General features: G+C 42.5%; 1 protein-coding gene across 1 annotated transcript; it reads right to left on the reverse strand.

The window, feature by feature from the left end:
* Positions 1–1,286: 1,286 nt before the first annotated feature.
* SEC22B (SEC22 homolog B, vesicle trafficking protein) lies at positions 1,287–15,579 on the reverse strand. Its single transcript, XM_040359674.1, has 5 exons — positions 15,411–15,579; positions 14,255–14,364; positions 13,154–13,314; positions 11,553–11,699; positions 1,287–2,884 (listed from the first exon to the last, which is right to left on the reverse strand). The coding sequence occupies exons 1-5, from the start codon at positions 15,483–15,485 to the stop codon at positions 2,730–2,732; spliced, it is 648 nt and encodes a 215-aa protein (XP_040215608.1). The 5' UTR covers positions 15,486–15,579; the 3' UTR covers positions 1,287–2,729.
* Between the last annotated feature and the right edge of the window lie 1,300 nt (positions 15,580–16,879).

The raw sequence follows: 16,879 nt of genomic DNA on the forward strand, positions 1-16,879 counted from the left end.
CATCTTCATTTTCATTGATGAACTTATATTTTGAGGACTTTATATACACATTGTTTATTGGGACTCATTCTCCATTTGTTTTAAGCGCTGCACATTGGATTATATTGTTATTGTTTGCTTATCTACAAACTGTGCTGGCTGCTTTATTGTCTTTTCATCAGTTAGTGCAGATATTTGTTCACGTTTACTTTCACACTGGGGCGTTGGCAGTAAAGCGCCGCTATTTTAGCGGCGCTTTACCATAGTTTTTGCAGCTCTTTTAACCCAAGCTAGCGGCCGAAAAGGGGTTAAAACTGCCCGCAAACCAGCACTGCCCATTGATTTCAATGGGCAGGACCTCAAAGATGCGGCTAGCAGGACTTTTTTTTTACCATTCTGCTAGCGCACTAGCACTCAGGCTTTCACATTGGAATGAAAAGAGGCACTTTCAAGGCGCTTTGCAGGTGCCATTTTAGCGTTATAGCGCCTGCAAAGTGCCTCAGTGTGAAAGTAGCCTAAACGTCAGCCTCGCTAATCCCTGTGTGGTCTGCTCCAGCCATGCAGTTCTCCCTCCAAAAATGTTGGGGAAGCCAGTTGTCATGATCCATTCATATCAATCAACTGCAAACATCAGGAGCTCAGCCAGCAACCAAGGTGCCATCTCCGGTGAAGAAGGAACCTTGGGGAAAACCAAGGTGGCTATGAGAAGGGAAGGTCCCACAGCTAGGATACTAACAAAAGTAGCCTAGAAAAAAAACTAGATATGCGACCCCTCCAAGTCACTGTCCTGGAATCATGGGACGCATATACAGGGAGGTTCCTGCAAATAGCACGAAGGCCTGAGGGAAAAACAAAAACCATTTAGATGTTCTTGCTAGGCCGGAGGAAACACAAATACTGGAGGACACTGGGTGACTGTGCTCTTTTTATGCGATTGTGGATGATGAGTTTCCCATTTTAGGTGGGTGGAGCCATTCTTTCATGTGCTGTCCTGGAAGATGAAATGAGAAATATATAATATTTAGAGGTTCTAAAAAAAATTGTCCAGCAAAAAATACTGGTTTTAACTTCTAAACAATAATAAAGAAGCACAAGCATACACCATATTTTTTTCTCTAGGGAGGAATGCATTATTGCCCCATGATGGGAGAAGCTATTGTCTTCATATAATTTATTTTGCTTCAGTTCTGTCCAGGCAGATGGTGGGGGGAGGGTTCATCTTTTATGCGTGGTCTCCTGTGAGGATCCAGGAATAAATATATGCATACATGTACATAGAGTCTCCCTACAATTTGGAATACTATAACTAAGATTTATTAAAATTTATTTATTAAATTACATTAAAAACAGCTTATTATTTTCCACACACATCCTCCAGCATTTTTCTACCTAATAAACTTTTTTGTAGAGATCCAAGCAGGTGCTGAAAAATGAAAGGTTTGATTATGCCTGTGTACATTTATTTTGAACCGATTAACTTTTTTGGTTGGTCTTAAAAATTACAGTAAGAAGTGAAGAATATACAATAAGCACACTAGTCACCTTATTTATCAAGTATCTGTAAAGCCAAGTTTTAATTGGACTCACAGCAAGAAACCACTTGCTTGCTGTACGATAGTGTCTACACACATTCAGCTGTGATGTAAAACACCAGGATAAAATTCATGCCTTAGTTGGAGAAAAATCAACTAGGTCTCCCCCTTCTCCTCTTGCCTTCCTATCGGCTACACAGTGCAATAACACCAATCGGGAGGCTAGAAAGCACACTGACAGTCAGAACAGGGGGTTGGAGGAAGATGTTAAGCTGAGCATAATACAAAAGGCCTGTATTTTCATACACCGTTGCCCAGAAGGAAGTATTTTCTAAAGCTGGTCATATACTAAAAGAATTTCTTTCAATAAACAAAGTGTGGTTTCAGGAAAGTTTGTTAAATTTTCGACTTGTTAGTGGGTCAGATTGATGTTTGTTTTCAACCACTGCAATGTTTGCTCTAACAATTTTCAACAGTGAATGTGGTTTTCCTTCGGCAATACACATTCATTCCAAAATTGAATAATAATAATAATAAAAAAAAAAAACACACACCATTCATAGTTACTATATACTGATGAGAATTTTCATATTTTTTTTTTTACTGTAAATCTACTGAGTTGTATGGTCAGCTTACATGTAATTCCCTAATTTAAACAGAATGGGGTGTTTTACAAGGTAAGGGTTCACACATACTTTAAGGACACCATGATAAATAAGGCAGACTGACTCTTATAAACACAACCTACCATTTTTCTCAAGAAAAAAGCCATGCTATATGAAATATATGTATTATCTTTAGGCTTGTTCTGAGAAGCAAGGATTTATTTTCTCTCTTGACAACCTAGTACACTATTCCTGGCAAGTATTACCATGTTGCTTGCTAGCAGGAAATGGATAACTGTTAAGCATGCAAAGGATTGTGCTGTTAAATAAACGATCAAGTATTTTAGATTGAACTGTAATAGAAAGAAAGTGTGAGTAGGTTGACATTTCAAAAACAAAAATTGCTAACGTTTTAAATTCCCGAGGTTTCCGATCTTCGAATTCATAAAATGTTTAACTCCATCTCTGAGCCAGTCCTTTCAGATGCTTTAATCCAAAACTGGACGATCCCACACTATTATTTTGTGTTTTAGCAGTTAGAAGACAAAGATGATGGCAACAATTAACTGTCCAACATTTAACCTTTACAACCTTCTTTGATCTATATTATATTTCAAAGCCACCAAAACCGGACATACAAAATAAGCATTACTGCAAACACTACAACAGCCGCCAGCTTGGCATAGGTGGATCGCATGTTCAGATATTTTGCATCTTGGCGGTATTTTTTGGACAAACTTGACAAGTTGCTGGCCTTTGAATCCAGTGCTGCAGAATAAAGAGACAATAGATGAATAGGTATCCAATTTAGCACACACATTAGCAAGGAAATGTACAGACAGACCACAAAATAAAATTCCATTTATATCTTCTACTAGAATTAGAAATTTAAATAAAAAATAAAAAAACAGTAATAAAAAAAATTAACGCTATAAAAACACACCAATGAATGCAATCCTATTCGTTCAACAAAGAATCATATAGAAAATATAAGTGAAAAGTGTGATGTGGATTATGCAATGAGGTTGATTTGCTAAAACTGAAGTGCGCAAAATCTGATGCAGCTGGACTTGGTAGCCAATCAGCCTTTATTTTTTCAAATATAAAATTTTTATTGACACCCAAAACAGGTAAAAACAAGCCATTATGGACATCTAAGCCAAACAGACAAGCAGGATCGTTAGGAAAAAATTACCGTCATCAGATTTAAACTGTAATTTTTCTTTTTTTTGTCATAAAAAGGTACAGAGATTTAAAGATGGAATAAGACCTGAGGTTACCCATAACCATTTTCCACGGTCAAGATAAATTGGAAAGGAAGGAAAGAGAAAAAAAAGGTAGTGTTGGGTCCGGATAACTAAAGTGTTCATTAACAGAACATAGGTGCGATATGTTCCAAGCAGGGGGAAAGGAAATAGCCGCTCCAGGTGGGAACCCAGATGAATATCCTCCGTTGCAGACAACTCAGGTGCAGGCAAAGCAGGAACAAAGATTGTCTCTGGACAGTCGCACTCTGAACAAATTGTAGCCTTTTATTAAAAGAAGGACAACACTACAAGTCACAGCAAAATAAAATAAAACCTGACTGCTAACGTGTTTCGCACTGAAACTAGTGCTTAATCATAGCTTATGCACTAATTTCAGTGCGAAATGCGTCAAGTCAGGTTTTATTTTGCTGTGACTTGTAGTGCTGTCCTTTTAATAAAAGGCTACCGTTTGTTTAAAGTGCGGCTGTCCAGAGACAATCTTTGTTCATGTTCCAAGCAGGGCCGCACCCTCTGCAGAAATGACCAAGCCCCCAAGTCTAAGTATTTTTCTTGTTGATGTTGCACAGTGAGTATTAGTTCTTCTATTTTATTGATATCCTCCATTTTATTAAGCCAACCTGCTGTAGTCGGCGTGATTGTTTCTTCCAGTGGAGTGGGACATAGGACTTTGCGGCGTTCAAGAGGTGTTGCACAGTAGGTGTAGGTAGTAGGTACCATCTTGTCAAAAGTGTATAATTGGTCTCTTGGATTTCCGTACAGACCAATGATTTCAGGGAAAAATCGGAGGATGTACTGCAGTTGGGCAGGTGTAGTCCCGTTCCCATTTGTGTATGAATGGTAATTGCGGTTGTGCAGCTTAAGAGGTTATATGTTTTAGATAGGACTCGTGGAAGGGCGTCCGTGTCTGAGCAGTATTCTTCCAAGGTCGTTAGAGAATGGCCAGAGTTGGCAGAGTTGAGAAAGTGTCGTAATTAAATCGCAGTCCAAGAGGGGAGTTAAAAGGGGTCCATGTCATCCATCAACGGTTCCATAGAGGGCCACTGTCCCACCATCAAAAAAGGGGATGCCTGAACCCTACCCCCTTGTTGTAAGGTACTGAACGTATGGGAACTGCGAGCTCCCTTACAATAGTGAACAGGGGGGAAACTGGAGTAGAGAGAGAAGTCTGTGTGCACACCTGCAAGCTTATTCGAAGCATGGTACCCAATAAAGGGTGCGATTTCAACGTTGGTGGGAGATTATCATAACACCATAGGGCACCCTTTAATGAAACATCAGTTTGGGCCTGTTCCAATTATGTAGTGACGACACCAGTCCAATTCTACCGAGGTGAGTAGCCCAATAGTATTTCCAAATATCAGGCAGCGCTAGACCGCCATAGTGTTTGGAAGTGACAGTAGGTGGCGAGGTAAACGTGTTTTTTTGTGTGCCCATATAAAACTTAATAAAGAGAGAGTACCTATCTGAAGTAGTAGAGGGATATACTGATTGGTAGGGCTTGGAATAGGTAGAGGAACTTTGGCAGGATACAAATTTTTAGTAGGTCACACCTGTCAAACCAGGAGTGTATTCCCTTATGCCAAGTCTCCAGCAAGAGAGACTTGGCATAAGGGGTGGGAAGTTGAGTTCAAAAGTATGGGATATTTTTGCAGGAATATAAGTAACAAGTATTTTAAAGTCCATTTCGTCCATTTTAAACTGATGTAAATTTTAACACCGGCAAAACTCTGTTGCATCTGTACCCTCTCAGCATCTGTACTAATGAAGATACAGGGCGTACGACTTGTGTTGGTGCAGCAGGTTAAGAACCTTAGTCGTGTTATTCTTCGCTCAGGGCGAGCATACCCAGCCCATCCCAACCACCCCAGCTAGCATAAGAGAAAATAGATATGGCACAAGCAGAACAAAAAAAATAAACACAAACAGGTTTTTTGATATTTCAGGTGAACAGGCGTCACTGGCATCTGTGTGTCTGCCACCCCAGCCCATCCCTCCAAATAGCACTGGAGAAGGGGATTCTGATGACCGAGAGAGACAGACTACTGAAAGAAAAAAGTATCTGGTCCTCATTAAGCAGCATGAATGATAAATCCCAAAGTGCCATTCCAGTAGAAAATATCAGAGGAAGGTCACCCCGGGACACAACATGTACCCATGCATAGTTAAACTAAAAAACAGATAACATAACAAGAAAACAGATATAAACCACAAATATGTTGTGCAAGGGTCCACAGAAAGGCCACTGTCACAACCATGTGAAAGCATGGCAACAGGCAATAATACAGTCAAAGCGGCAGCAATACATTTAAAACAGCAGAAAACATTTCAGTCTGACCTGTAGCTGCAGGGAAAGGGAATAAACTGTGCAGCCAAAATATTAAGGCATGAAGACCTCCAAGTGTCCTGATGGAGGGGAAGGAGTAACGGACCAGTGGCAACTAGGTGTGGACCTGGGCACGGTATTGGGAATGAGTTCTTTACTAAATATTAGACAGAAGTCACATATCTTTCTGGGAAGGGAAGAAATATTAATGAGCCAAGTCCTTACAAAATATGCAAATGGGGGGGGGGGGGGGGGGGGAGATGGATTGCCACCTCACGGCCCATGCAGCCTACACCAGGGGATAGGATCGATATAGTCAGCACATCAGATCGCCGGGATGTAGAGTGGAACAAGATCCCCTAGCCACATGGTATACAGCAAGGGCGAGCTGAGGGAAAAACAATGTTGAAGGTCAGCAATTGCCAGCTAAGACTCATGGACTCTCTGCCCTCCGGGGAAGACACCCAGGACTTCCGCCTGGTTCCCTGCAGCCTAGGTTGCGAGTTAGGATCGGCAGTGCCGATCCTGAGCGGCCAGCCGGTTGCGAAAGCAACACCAGCCAATTCGGAACTGGGATCGGGTCCAACTCCAGGAATGTGAAGAAGGCCGAGAGGTCTCAGGGTGTACGGAGTGTAAATGAGTGCTGGCCTCTCCGGAAAGTGACAGAGGGGATAACCCCATCTCTAGGAAATCCCCAGTTGACGGGCCAAATCCAGAACTGGACGGAGCAGGGCACAGCGTACAGGGTGGCGATAAATAGGTCCAGTAGAATTTTGACAGTCGCTCCATCAAAGTCAATCTCTCCAGCCTCCCATGCTTTGCGGATAGTGGTCTCCATATGAGTGTAGTGGTGGAGACGGCAGATCACATCCAGCGGTTGGCCAGGATACTTGGGGCGAGGGCCCAGTGGATCTGGTCAAATTCCAGACGTGCGGGGAGGGAGTCATCTGAAAGTCCAAGGAAAATGGCAGCAGCTATCTCTGCTAGATCCTCGGGTCCTGGCGCTTCTGGCAGAACCTGGAACCGCAGGTTGTTTCGCCTGCTCCCGTCTTCCAAGTGGAGTTGCAGGGTTACCACAGCATCGACGTGGGCATCCTGGAGGGATTACAGGAAAGTCAACCGTTTTAGGGTTGCTAGCGAGGATTGCCCGGCGGTCAGTCTAAAGGACAGGGGCTGCATGTCTCGTTTGACTTACTGCAAGTCCTTGTGATGCTGTTCTCCAGGCGGTCAATGAGAGACTATATCCGGCATTGTTGTACGTGCCTGGAGAATGGTACTCAGCTCCGCATCCAGGTGTAAGGTAAGAGGATTGGAAGAAGGGCTCTGTGAGCCCGAGCAGAGAACTGCAGAAGCGTCCAAATAGGCTTCTGGTCCCATGGAGGCAGCAAGGGAGACGATGTGAACATATGGTTCTTTGGCCTGGTGCGAAGAGCTCCCTGGTTCTGCCATCTTGGAATTGGGAGAGGCCGCTTGAGAGTTTGGGAAGAAACGTGCCATTTCCCCTCCGAGTTTAACGTTTTTAGCTGCCTTGTTGCCTCCCTTTGCTTTTCTCTTCTTTGCCGAGAGCAAGCCATGTGAAATGGAGTAAAATAAGCTAGGGTAGTTGGGAGAAGGCCGTGAGCTCAAGAGACATGCGTCTTCACTCAGCCATGTCTAGGCCACGCCAATCATCTTCTAACTTCATCGTCTTAAATTAAGCTTTAAACAATAAAACCTGGAAGTTGATTGGTTTCTATGCAGGGCTGCACCAGATTTTGCACTCTACAGTTTTATTAAATCAACCCATGTGTTTAGAAATGTGAAGTATGTCAAGCAAAACTTGAGAGCCAAAACCTTTAAAGAACATGGATTTACTAAAATTATTTAGAGAATCTTGGTTTGATTTTTCACAAGGACTGGGCTGGTATATTCCAGACTATGCTCCCTTTTGGACAGACAGGGTAAATTGAAAGGTGGTGGGGTAAAAGATGATATTTTCAATGGAAACTAAGGTCCTGAGGAATTAGGGGCGCAAATACATCAGCTGTGCATATAAGTTACACAAGGGTATTACAGTTCCCCAGTATTAATGAAAAGGTACAGGCTTCAGCTACTCACACAAACAGAAAGGGCTGCACAGACTGGGGCAGTGGAGTTAATGGGAGATTTTACTGACCTGAAACTAACTGGTGTAATGGCACTGCTAGAACTGTAAAAAGGGTGAAATGTATAAACCTATCAGAGGACAATTTTATGGGACAGTTTATAGAATCCCAACAAAAATGATGCGCTGCTGGACCCTTTAATCTCCAGCAATAAATAGTCTACTAATGTTCATATAAAAATGGATAAAAAAAAGAAAAGGAAAAGCAGTTGAGATCATAAAATGATTTTATTTCATATAAAATTTAAATATAAACAGCAATCACATAGTAAAGTAAATTTGTTGGCAAATTCCCCAAAAACCTCTACATTTACAGCAAAAATACCATTTACTGTATCAATGTTTTCACCCAAATTTGGCTATTTAGTTGACCTATTTGGATAATTCATGTTGTTCGCCGGGCACAGTGGTGGCTACACCAACGCCACACCACGAGGCTCCGCTAGCATAGTGCTGACTGTAGGTCACTCACTGAGCAGGTGTGCAGGCCTCACATTGACATCTGTGCTGCCTGGCCTGTGCGCAAATTGGATTGCTTGATGTTCGACGCCACCAGACCCCGCCAATCCGGAATACTGGCTGCAAAAAGTGTGCCAGGACAGGTGCTGTGCCAGGCACTTCCAGACAATGAGGTGCTGAGAACTGCTTGCTTCAACGCGATGTCATTCCCTCCTCCAGTCCCACCCACAACAGAGCAGAGGAGCCCGCAGTGCTCGGCTGTCCCACACAGTGTGGAACTGAGAAGGTAAGATGAGAGAAGTGATGGGGACGGACAGACCAGTGTGTGATTATATCAGCAGTAAAATTAAGCATCAGTCTTGTGATCCCCATTATCAGCAGGAAAATATAATATATACAAAAGCAACAGTCTTGTGTATATCAGTGATATACAACATCGGGGATCACACAAGACTTCTGCTTTGGTATATATTATATTTACTGCTGACAACAAAAGTTGTTAAATATTTTCAGGAGAAACACCGTCCTAGACACTGATACAATAAGCAACAGTCAGCATGAATTTATGAAAGACTGGTGTTGTCAAAAACTTGTTTTTATGAGAAAGTAAGCAGAAACTTACAACTGTGTGTGCCTGTGGATACAGTATACTAGCTAAACAATCAATACAGAGTTTCATTTACTAAAAGCGGAGTGTGCAAAATCGGACTCACTTCTGCATAGAACCCAATTAGCTTCTAACCTCAGCTTGTTCAATTAACCCCTTCGTATTTCCCTTTGTGCTGGAAGTGCGCCACTTGGCGTGCTCCCAGCACAGATACTGGGGTCTGACCGAGAGACCTAGGCCCCATACTAACAATCGAGACCCGGAACAACCAATTCCCGGTAACCTGATCGCTGTGGTAGCCTGTGCTTGGCTACCACAGTTCTCAGTCACTGTGTAGCTCCCTCTTGTGTTTCTCCCTCTCTGTGCATTAAAAGGAAAGATACAATGCATCCCTTTCCTTGCAGAGAGGGAAATAAATAATAAAAAAAAAATTTTAAGTGCAAAAAATTAAAGAATAGTAAAAAATAAAAAATACCTAGATCAAAGTTTGATCTAGGTTAGTGCCAGAGTTAGTGTTTGGGTCAAGTAAGGGTCAAAAGATCAGGATCAGTATATTTTGGGTAGGAATTTTTTCTTTTAATTAGCATCAGTGTTGTGTGCTTTAGATAGGACAAAAAAAAAAAAATCAGAAGATATCCATAATCATTTACTACCAAATGAAAGCCCAACTTGTCCTGAAAAAAACAAGGTTTAATCCATCTGACTGCACAAAGTAGTTGATGATATGTACGATTTTACTAACACATATCAAAGTTCCAAAATGGTGCTTGGGCATTAGGATTTGGTTTACCCTTAGGCATTAAGAGGTTAAGCTTTCGCAATAAAACCTGGAAGCCGGTTTTAAAGGCAGAAGTTTTTTTTCTATCTTAATGCATTCCATGCATTAAGATAAAAAACCTTCTGTGTGTAGCAGCCTCCCCAGCACCCCCCTAATTACTTAACTGAGCTCCTTCTCTCTCCAGCAATGTCCACAAACCCCTCAGCCATCCAGTACACTCCTCCCAATTGGCTCAGACAGAGCAGCAGCACTATTGGCTCCTGCGACTGTCAAAGTCAGTCAGAAAATCAGGGGAGAGAGGGGGGTGGGGCCAGGCCGGGGCTCAGTGTCTGAATGGATACACAGAGCTCTGACTCGGCTTGGGTGACCCCTGTAGCAAACTGCTGGCTGAGGGGCACTCAAAAGGAGGGAGGGACTAGGAGCAACAAAGAGGGACCCAAGAAGGAGGAGGATCCAGGCTGCTCCGTGCAAAACTTACTGCACAGAGAAGGTAAGTATAACACGTTTGTTATTTTTTTTTATTTTTTTTAAAGGGAGCCTTTACAAATCAATTTAAGGTAAAAAAACATTCCATGATCAGCTTCCCCAGCGACCAAATACTTACCCGAGTCCTATCTTGATCCAGCACTGCGCGCGCTCTCTCTCTCCTCACAGGACTCAAAAGTCAGCAACGGGAGCCACTTTGTTCCTGTTGCTGTCAACCAAATCTTGTGAGGAGGAAACAGAGGGCACGGCTGAGCCGTGCTGTGCTTCTATAGATGCGCACAATGCGGCTTGGAATCAAGCCTGTACTAGGTCCCCTATAGCAATCGGCTTGCTGTGGGGGCACTCGGAAGAGAGGAGGAGCCAAGAGTGCCGATGGGAGACCCCAGAAAAGGTGGAAAGTGACTGCTCAGTGCAATGCGAAGTTAAGGTCTATAGGCTTATTAAATTATTTTTGTAAATAGATGGAAAACTGGTTAAAGAAAAGTATACAGAGTAATGATTCCTACTCTGAATGGTCCAAAGTTGTTAGACTGGTTTCACACTGCTGCACAGCAGTATGGCTGCAGCACAGGTCTATCCGCGCTTTTTGTTTTTTTTTACCCACGGCTTTAGCCTCATAGACTTTCTATTGGGTAGGCATTTTGTCATGTTTTCTGAAAGGGCACCAACAGTCCTGCATCTCAAACTTATACATATGCAAGTGTACTTCAATAACTATTAAAAGTGGATGTAAATCCACTCTCATCCTTTCTAAACGACTGCCATAGTGCTGATCTATAAGGATATAGATGTCTGCTGCTTGTATCCTTACCAGTCAAATGTCTCCCCTGTGTCTGTTATAAGAACTGAAAAACTGCAGATTCTGTGGGTGGATCTGTTGTCTGGAGCTCGGTGGGTGGAGTCGTGATGTCAGACTCCCCACCCACCTCTACACTCCCCTTGTCAACATGCATTTTGTTTTGTGTATTACTTACACTGAATTCTGCTATGATCACTAACATCCAGTCAAAATCCAGAAAAGTAACCACATGACTTCAGAAAAGGAGTGGGGGTGGGAATTAAAAAATAATGCCCGTCTCCAGGCTAGTGCATGAGATATGTAAATAACCTGTCACTCACAGCAAGGGGGGCAGAACAAACCAAGGTTTTTCTCTGTAAGTCCATTTTATCTCACTGAACAGTAAAAGAGGATTGCGCAGAGCTGGATTAACTCTTTGTGGCAAGACTGGGCACAGATGATAGGAAATATTTTACTCTACATTGTGACAGCAAAAAAATATAAAAAATTCGGGTTTACATCCACTTTAAAAGTAAAAAAAAAGAAATAAAAAAAATCCAACAATAATATTTTAGATTTTTCATATAAGCATACCTGAAAGCGCTTCTCCACGTAATAAGACTTCTTCAATGTTTGCTACCATGATTCTCTGCACATCATGTAACTCAGTGTTGATGGAGCCCAGGTTTCTTCTTGCTCGACTATCAATATAGGACTTTTTTGTCTTCTGAATGTAATTATCTACATAAAACACAACACAAACATCAGAATAGTATTTTTATAATAAAATAATGGAAATCCTGGAATAGATTTTGTTTGGATACTAGTAGTGTAACACTGGCCATACACTGATCTTCTGCTGGGCTGGCCAAATTTTGATCTGTGTGGCTTCCCGCAATAGACCTAATTGAATTGTCTCTGAATTCTGTTGAAGTGACAGGTTGGATATGTTTACATCGAACAGCAGCTGCAGCCTAAGAGCCCCCATTGGGGGGACAGGGGGTTGGAATCCTTCATCCCCCTCATTTGCGTGGATGGAGGAATCCGTTTTGTTTTTCTTTCACCTAGTGGACTGACCAGAAGAAGAAAAAAAAATAATATCTACAGTTTATGGCCAGCTTAAGGCTGTCCATACATGTACTGATTTCATCATTTGATAAAGTGCTCATTTAGATATTCTAACTAATTGTTGCAAGGCTGAAATGGTAGAGCAAATTATTTAATCATGTTGATGTATTTAGTAGGTACAAATATAAGATGAAAGATATCAGATTGCATATAAACTATAAAATTTTTCTATCCTATCGTGTGCTTTATAAAGCAGTAGACTAATCCTGGAATAATTGTCTTTCCAAAAGGTTTCCACAGAATTACTGGACTGGATGCAAGTGTTGGGAGCTCTGATGGTATACATTTGTTTATTTTCATTTAGATTTGGCTCCCACCAGTTGCATTATACATGGATTTTTTTCCTTGCAGTCTGCAATAGTCAGCAAGGTTTACTCACTCATTCATCTGCTTGGGATCTTCTACAAACCATAGCGCACACTGACAGCCAAGGGCTTAATTCACAGACATGCACTTAATAGCAAAAGCAGAATGTTATTTCTATTTAGAACATACACAGTCTAAAGGCAGCATATACAAGCTCCAATTAAAGTGCATGTACACTCGTTTTGTGTGAATGGGGCAAAAAAAACAAAACAAATTTCATTAGGCTATTACCTGTGCTGGTTGAATATTTTTCAATGATTTAAAGGTAAAATGCAACATCTGGCCACTAGATGGCACGACATATCACAGGAATTTCTTATGATGCAGCACCAGCTAGTGGCCAAATGCAGCATTTTCCCCTTTAAACCAATAAAAAACATTTGAGCAACACAGCAATAGCCTACTAGTATTCACTTTTTTGGCCAATTCACACAGAATGAATGTACATACAATTTCACCAGGCAAATTGCTATGCAAAATATTTATTTAATAAATACCAAGTCACTCTATAGAATCATTTTTACTTGTGTAGTTCAAGTTTTCCTTTTAGAATATTTCTAATGTGAACATGCACTGAATACATGTAAAAACATATTCAAGGTTCTGGTTCATCCAAATGGGTATGTCTTTGCATACCAAAGACATTTCTCTGCATCTGGTTATTTTATTCAATGCTAGCATGCCCATTTTATAAAACTCACCAAACTCTATAAAGGAGTAAGGCCTTGATACAGTCGGTACCTTCTTCCCATGCTGCTCATCAAATTCATTGTACAAATCTTCTAAATAAGCAAATGCCAGCTTCTTCGGAAATGACATTTCACACAATACGAGATAGCAAACACCTTTTTCAATTAGGTAGCTGAAAGTTACAAAATATCAATTATTAATTTCCACATGGAACAAAGTACAGCGCTGGAATGGAGAAATCATCTGCTTTATCAAATGTATTTTTCATTTTATACTATGGGTTCGGTTTTGGTCTTTTCCATTGATGTACTCAGAATGCTCAATGACATGCAAGGCAACTGCACGCTAAATGTGCTAAAGCTCTGCTTCTAAATGATTTAAGTAAACCAATTATTACAGTATGCACAGCAATATATTGAGAATGAATACAAATAAGGCTGCATTTTCAAGCAAAGCAATGGAAGTCTTTGGGATTTCATAAAGGGAACTGCTGAGAAGGAAAACACCTTGTGAGAAGGTTCTGGTTGACATTCATTGCTCACCTTAAGTACCATGTAGTGCAGGGGTCTCCAAATTTTCTGAACAAAGGGCCAGTTTAGACTTTGAGGGGTCCGGACTGTGGCCAATGGGAGTACAGAATGCCCTGGCATCAATGGGAGTAAAGAATGCTTCATCATTGGCATTAGTGGGAGGAATATTGTCCCGTTGTTTGGTATTAGGGGAAGAAATAGTGTCCCATCATTGGTGGCAGTGGGAAGAATAGGGCCCTGCAGTTGGTGTCTGTGGGGTGGGGGGGAATAGCATCCCATCATTAGTGTCAATGGGAAGAATATTGCCCTATCGTTGGTATTAGCGACAGGAAATATGCCCCATTGTGGGCGTAGAAGGAAAAATGCCTTGCATCAGTGGGTGGAACACTGTCCCGGGGGCCTGATAAAGGCAAGCAAAGGGCCACATCCGGCCCCAGTTCGGAGACCATTGATGTAGAAGATCTAGGGCAGGTCCTGAAACAATGAATTGGTATGCAGTTTGTGATTCAAGCTATGGCTTCTTCCTTCAATATGTTTTCATGTTGCTGCTTTAACTCATGAAAGAGTCTCTCATGTACTTACTGAAATGTCATGGCTCCTGCCTCTAAAGTGCATCGCGTTGGTGACTGTTCATTAAGTTTTCGAAAAAGCTGCTTTGCTTGGTTCTGATACTGCTGCAAATCTCTTCCAGACTGTCAAAAACAAGTAAGATTATGATTAAATGGCAGTTTGTGATCCAGGCACTCCTGCCAGACAGCACAACAAGCTCACCAACATCCACTGAACCATCAGCAAAGCTTGACCAAAAACACAGCCTTCTGACTGGGCAATAAAGGAACTGGAACACACAGCATTGTCAAAAATGACCCATTCAGATGAATGAGGGCACCCCCACCTTTTTCCCTCCCTATGGGCTTCTGATGCAGACTGGAAGGCTGCATGCATATGCACCTTAGAGTCCTTCAGTGTAAAGACACCACATATTTCTGGCATGCTGGGTGTCCAAGGCCTGCTGCTATGTGCCAATAGATGTGTAAAGTAGCGCACCTAAGGTGCATTACGTGTGTGCAAGCTACTTTACAACAATAGCTGCATACAACCTTCTCCTCTTCATGTCTGTGGACAGCTGGACACAGCCCAGAAAATCCGGAACACCAGAAATACGCTGCAGGGGCAAACGTGTCCTGTCCATGTAGCCTGAACAGCTGATCTGACATTCAATACACAGGCATGTCTAGTCATTGTCACCTGTAGAAAGCCCAATGATATACAGCCAATACAGGAGTGTGTGCATGCAAGCTGGAAGAGCCTGCAGGAGATCAGCAACACAGATGAAGAAAACAAAAAAAAAAAAAAGAAGAAAAGTGAAATCAAGTATTTCCTAAAAAAAAAAAAAAAATACTAAAATGTATTCTGTTCATGTCACACCCGTGCTTTATGAAAGTGAAATGTCATCCAGGCAGAGTTACCTCTAATTCTGAGGTACAGAAATCTAATGGTGTGAGCAGGAAGGTCTCAGATCTGCCCCAGGGACTGCCAAGTATTCATGCCAGTCTCTAGTACAGAACGGTTCTGATCACATAAAGCCTGCTAACATCTCCACCATCTGCCATGTTGGCAATCCAATCATACCGACCCAACACACCGGGACGTGTCACCTATAGATAGACCCCCCCACAAGTCCTCGCCTGTCAATGGCAGTGTTACCACAACCCCCGGCACCGTGCTCCCTCCTTACCTGCTCGTCCTCCTGCATTGAAGCTGCCAAAGGCAAACCGTCCGCCACTCGGGCGATCAACGTTAACAACACCATGTTGGCCACTGAAGTGTCTGTCAGACAAACACAGCGATGAGTTGGCCGGAAGTGTTTCTAGCATTGCTCCGTGTGGTGGTTGCTGTCCCCGGACTGCCTTGTAGCTGAAGAAACATTCCGAGACACAAAGGTTCCGCCATTGAGAAAGCTCTCCCCAAACTCCGTCCCCACCATAACCCTGTGTCTGGTCAGGTCCGCATTGGCAGTTTGTTATATTAGTGATACATTTTGCTTTTAAACGCCATAGCAAAAGGGTTCATTATAGTGTATTTCTCTTTATGACTGGTTTCCAGAGGAAGTTCAAGGGATAGCACCAAGTGTCAGGCAATTTGTGCATTGCAGGAATGTGTGAAATAATGGGCACAAATACGCAGCCCCTTTGCAGACACGTCGCACAAAAAGGGAATGAGTACAGTAGTGCATTAGTACTCCTTACCCATTCCTACAAAAAGTATATAAATAAATAAAATAAACACCCACACCTTCAAAAGTTAAGACTCCATTCACACTAGAGTTCTCAACCTTTCTAGTGCCGTGACCCCTTGATAAAATTTCCCAAATTTTTGTAGCATGGGTGGTCAGCACCTAAGCCAAGACAAGTAATTTGCGCCTCTAACCCACGGACATTTAGCGATCCCTGAGTCCTTTCCACTCGTACAGTCTTAAAAACCCCCTATGGTACATTTAAGGATGTACCACTCTTTCTCTTTGTTCTCCTTTTTTCCCTTTTATCTCTCTATCCTAATTTCTTGCTTTCCCCCCATCCCTCTCTCTAGCCGTCTTTCTTGTTCTTTTTTTTATTCTTTCTCCCCCTTTTTCTTTGTTCCTCCCCCTCTTTTCATGAATTCTTTATTCCTTCACTTACTCCTTGGTGGGGGAATGGGATCAGTGACAGTGCAGGGAGGGTGGGATCAGTGGCAGTGCAAGGAGTGGGTGGGATCAGTGGCAGTGAATGGGGGGTTCTGATCAGCCAACTTTGGTGCTCTTAAATCAAGGTCATCTGCTGATCTTAGAACTGTAGTGGGGACTTTTAATGGCAACTATAATCACAGGTAGTGTTACTCACTGTGTCTCCGACTTTGTAGTGTCCCTCAGTAGTGACACCTATGCCGAAATCAGGAGATAGGGTCTCCTCCAGCCCCTCCCACTTCACATTCCTCACCAGTCAGCTGACCTCTAGTCTCTGCCCCCCAGCCATGCCGTGAACTGAATGGGCAGCTGCGAAGAGGCTAAGTGGGTGGCCGCAAAAAGGCTGGGAGAGTGTGTGGGCTTTAGGAACAGCCCAGGATTCGGGGACCCCTGGAAAATCGTCATTCGACCCCCAGGTTGAGAACCACTGCACTAGAGCGACTTGTCATGCGACTTTGGACATGACAAGTCATAGCCATTCTTTT

Source organism: Rana temporaria, chromosome 7 (assembly GCF_905171775.1).
Source record: "Rana temporaria chromosome 7, aRanTem1.1, whole genome shotgun sequence".
Taxonomy (NCBI): domain Eukaryota; kingdom Metazoa; phylum Chordata; class Amphibia; order Anura; family Ranidae; genus Rana; species Rana temporaria.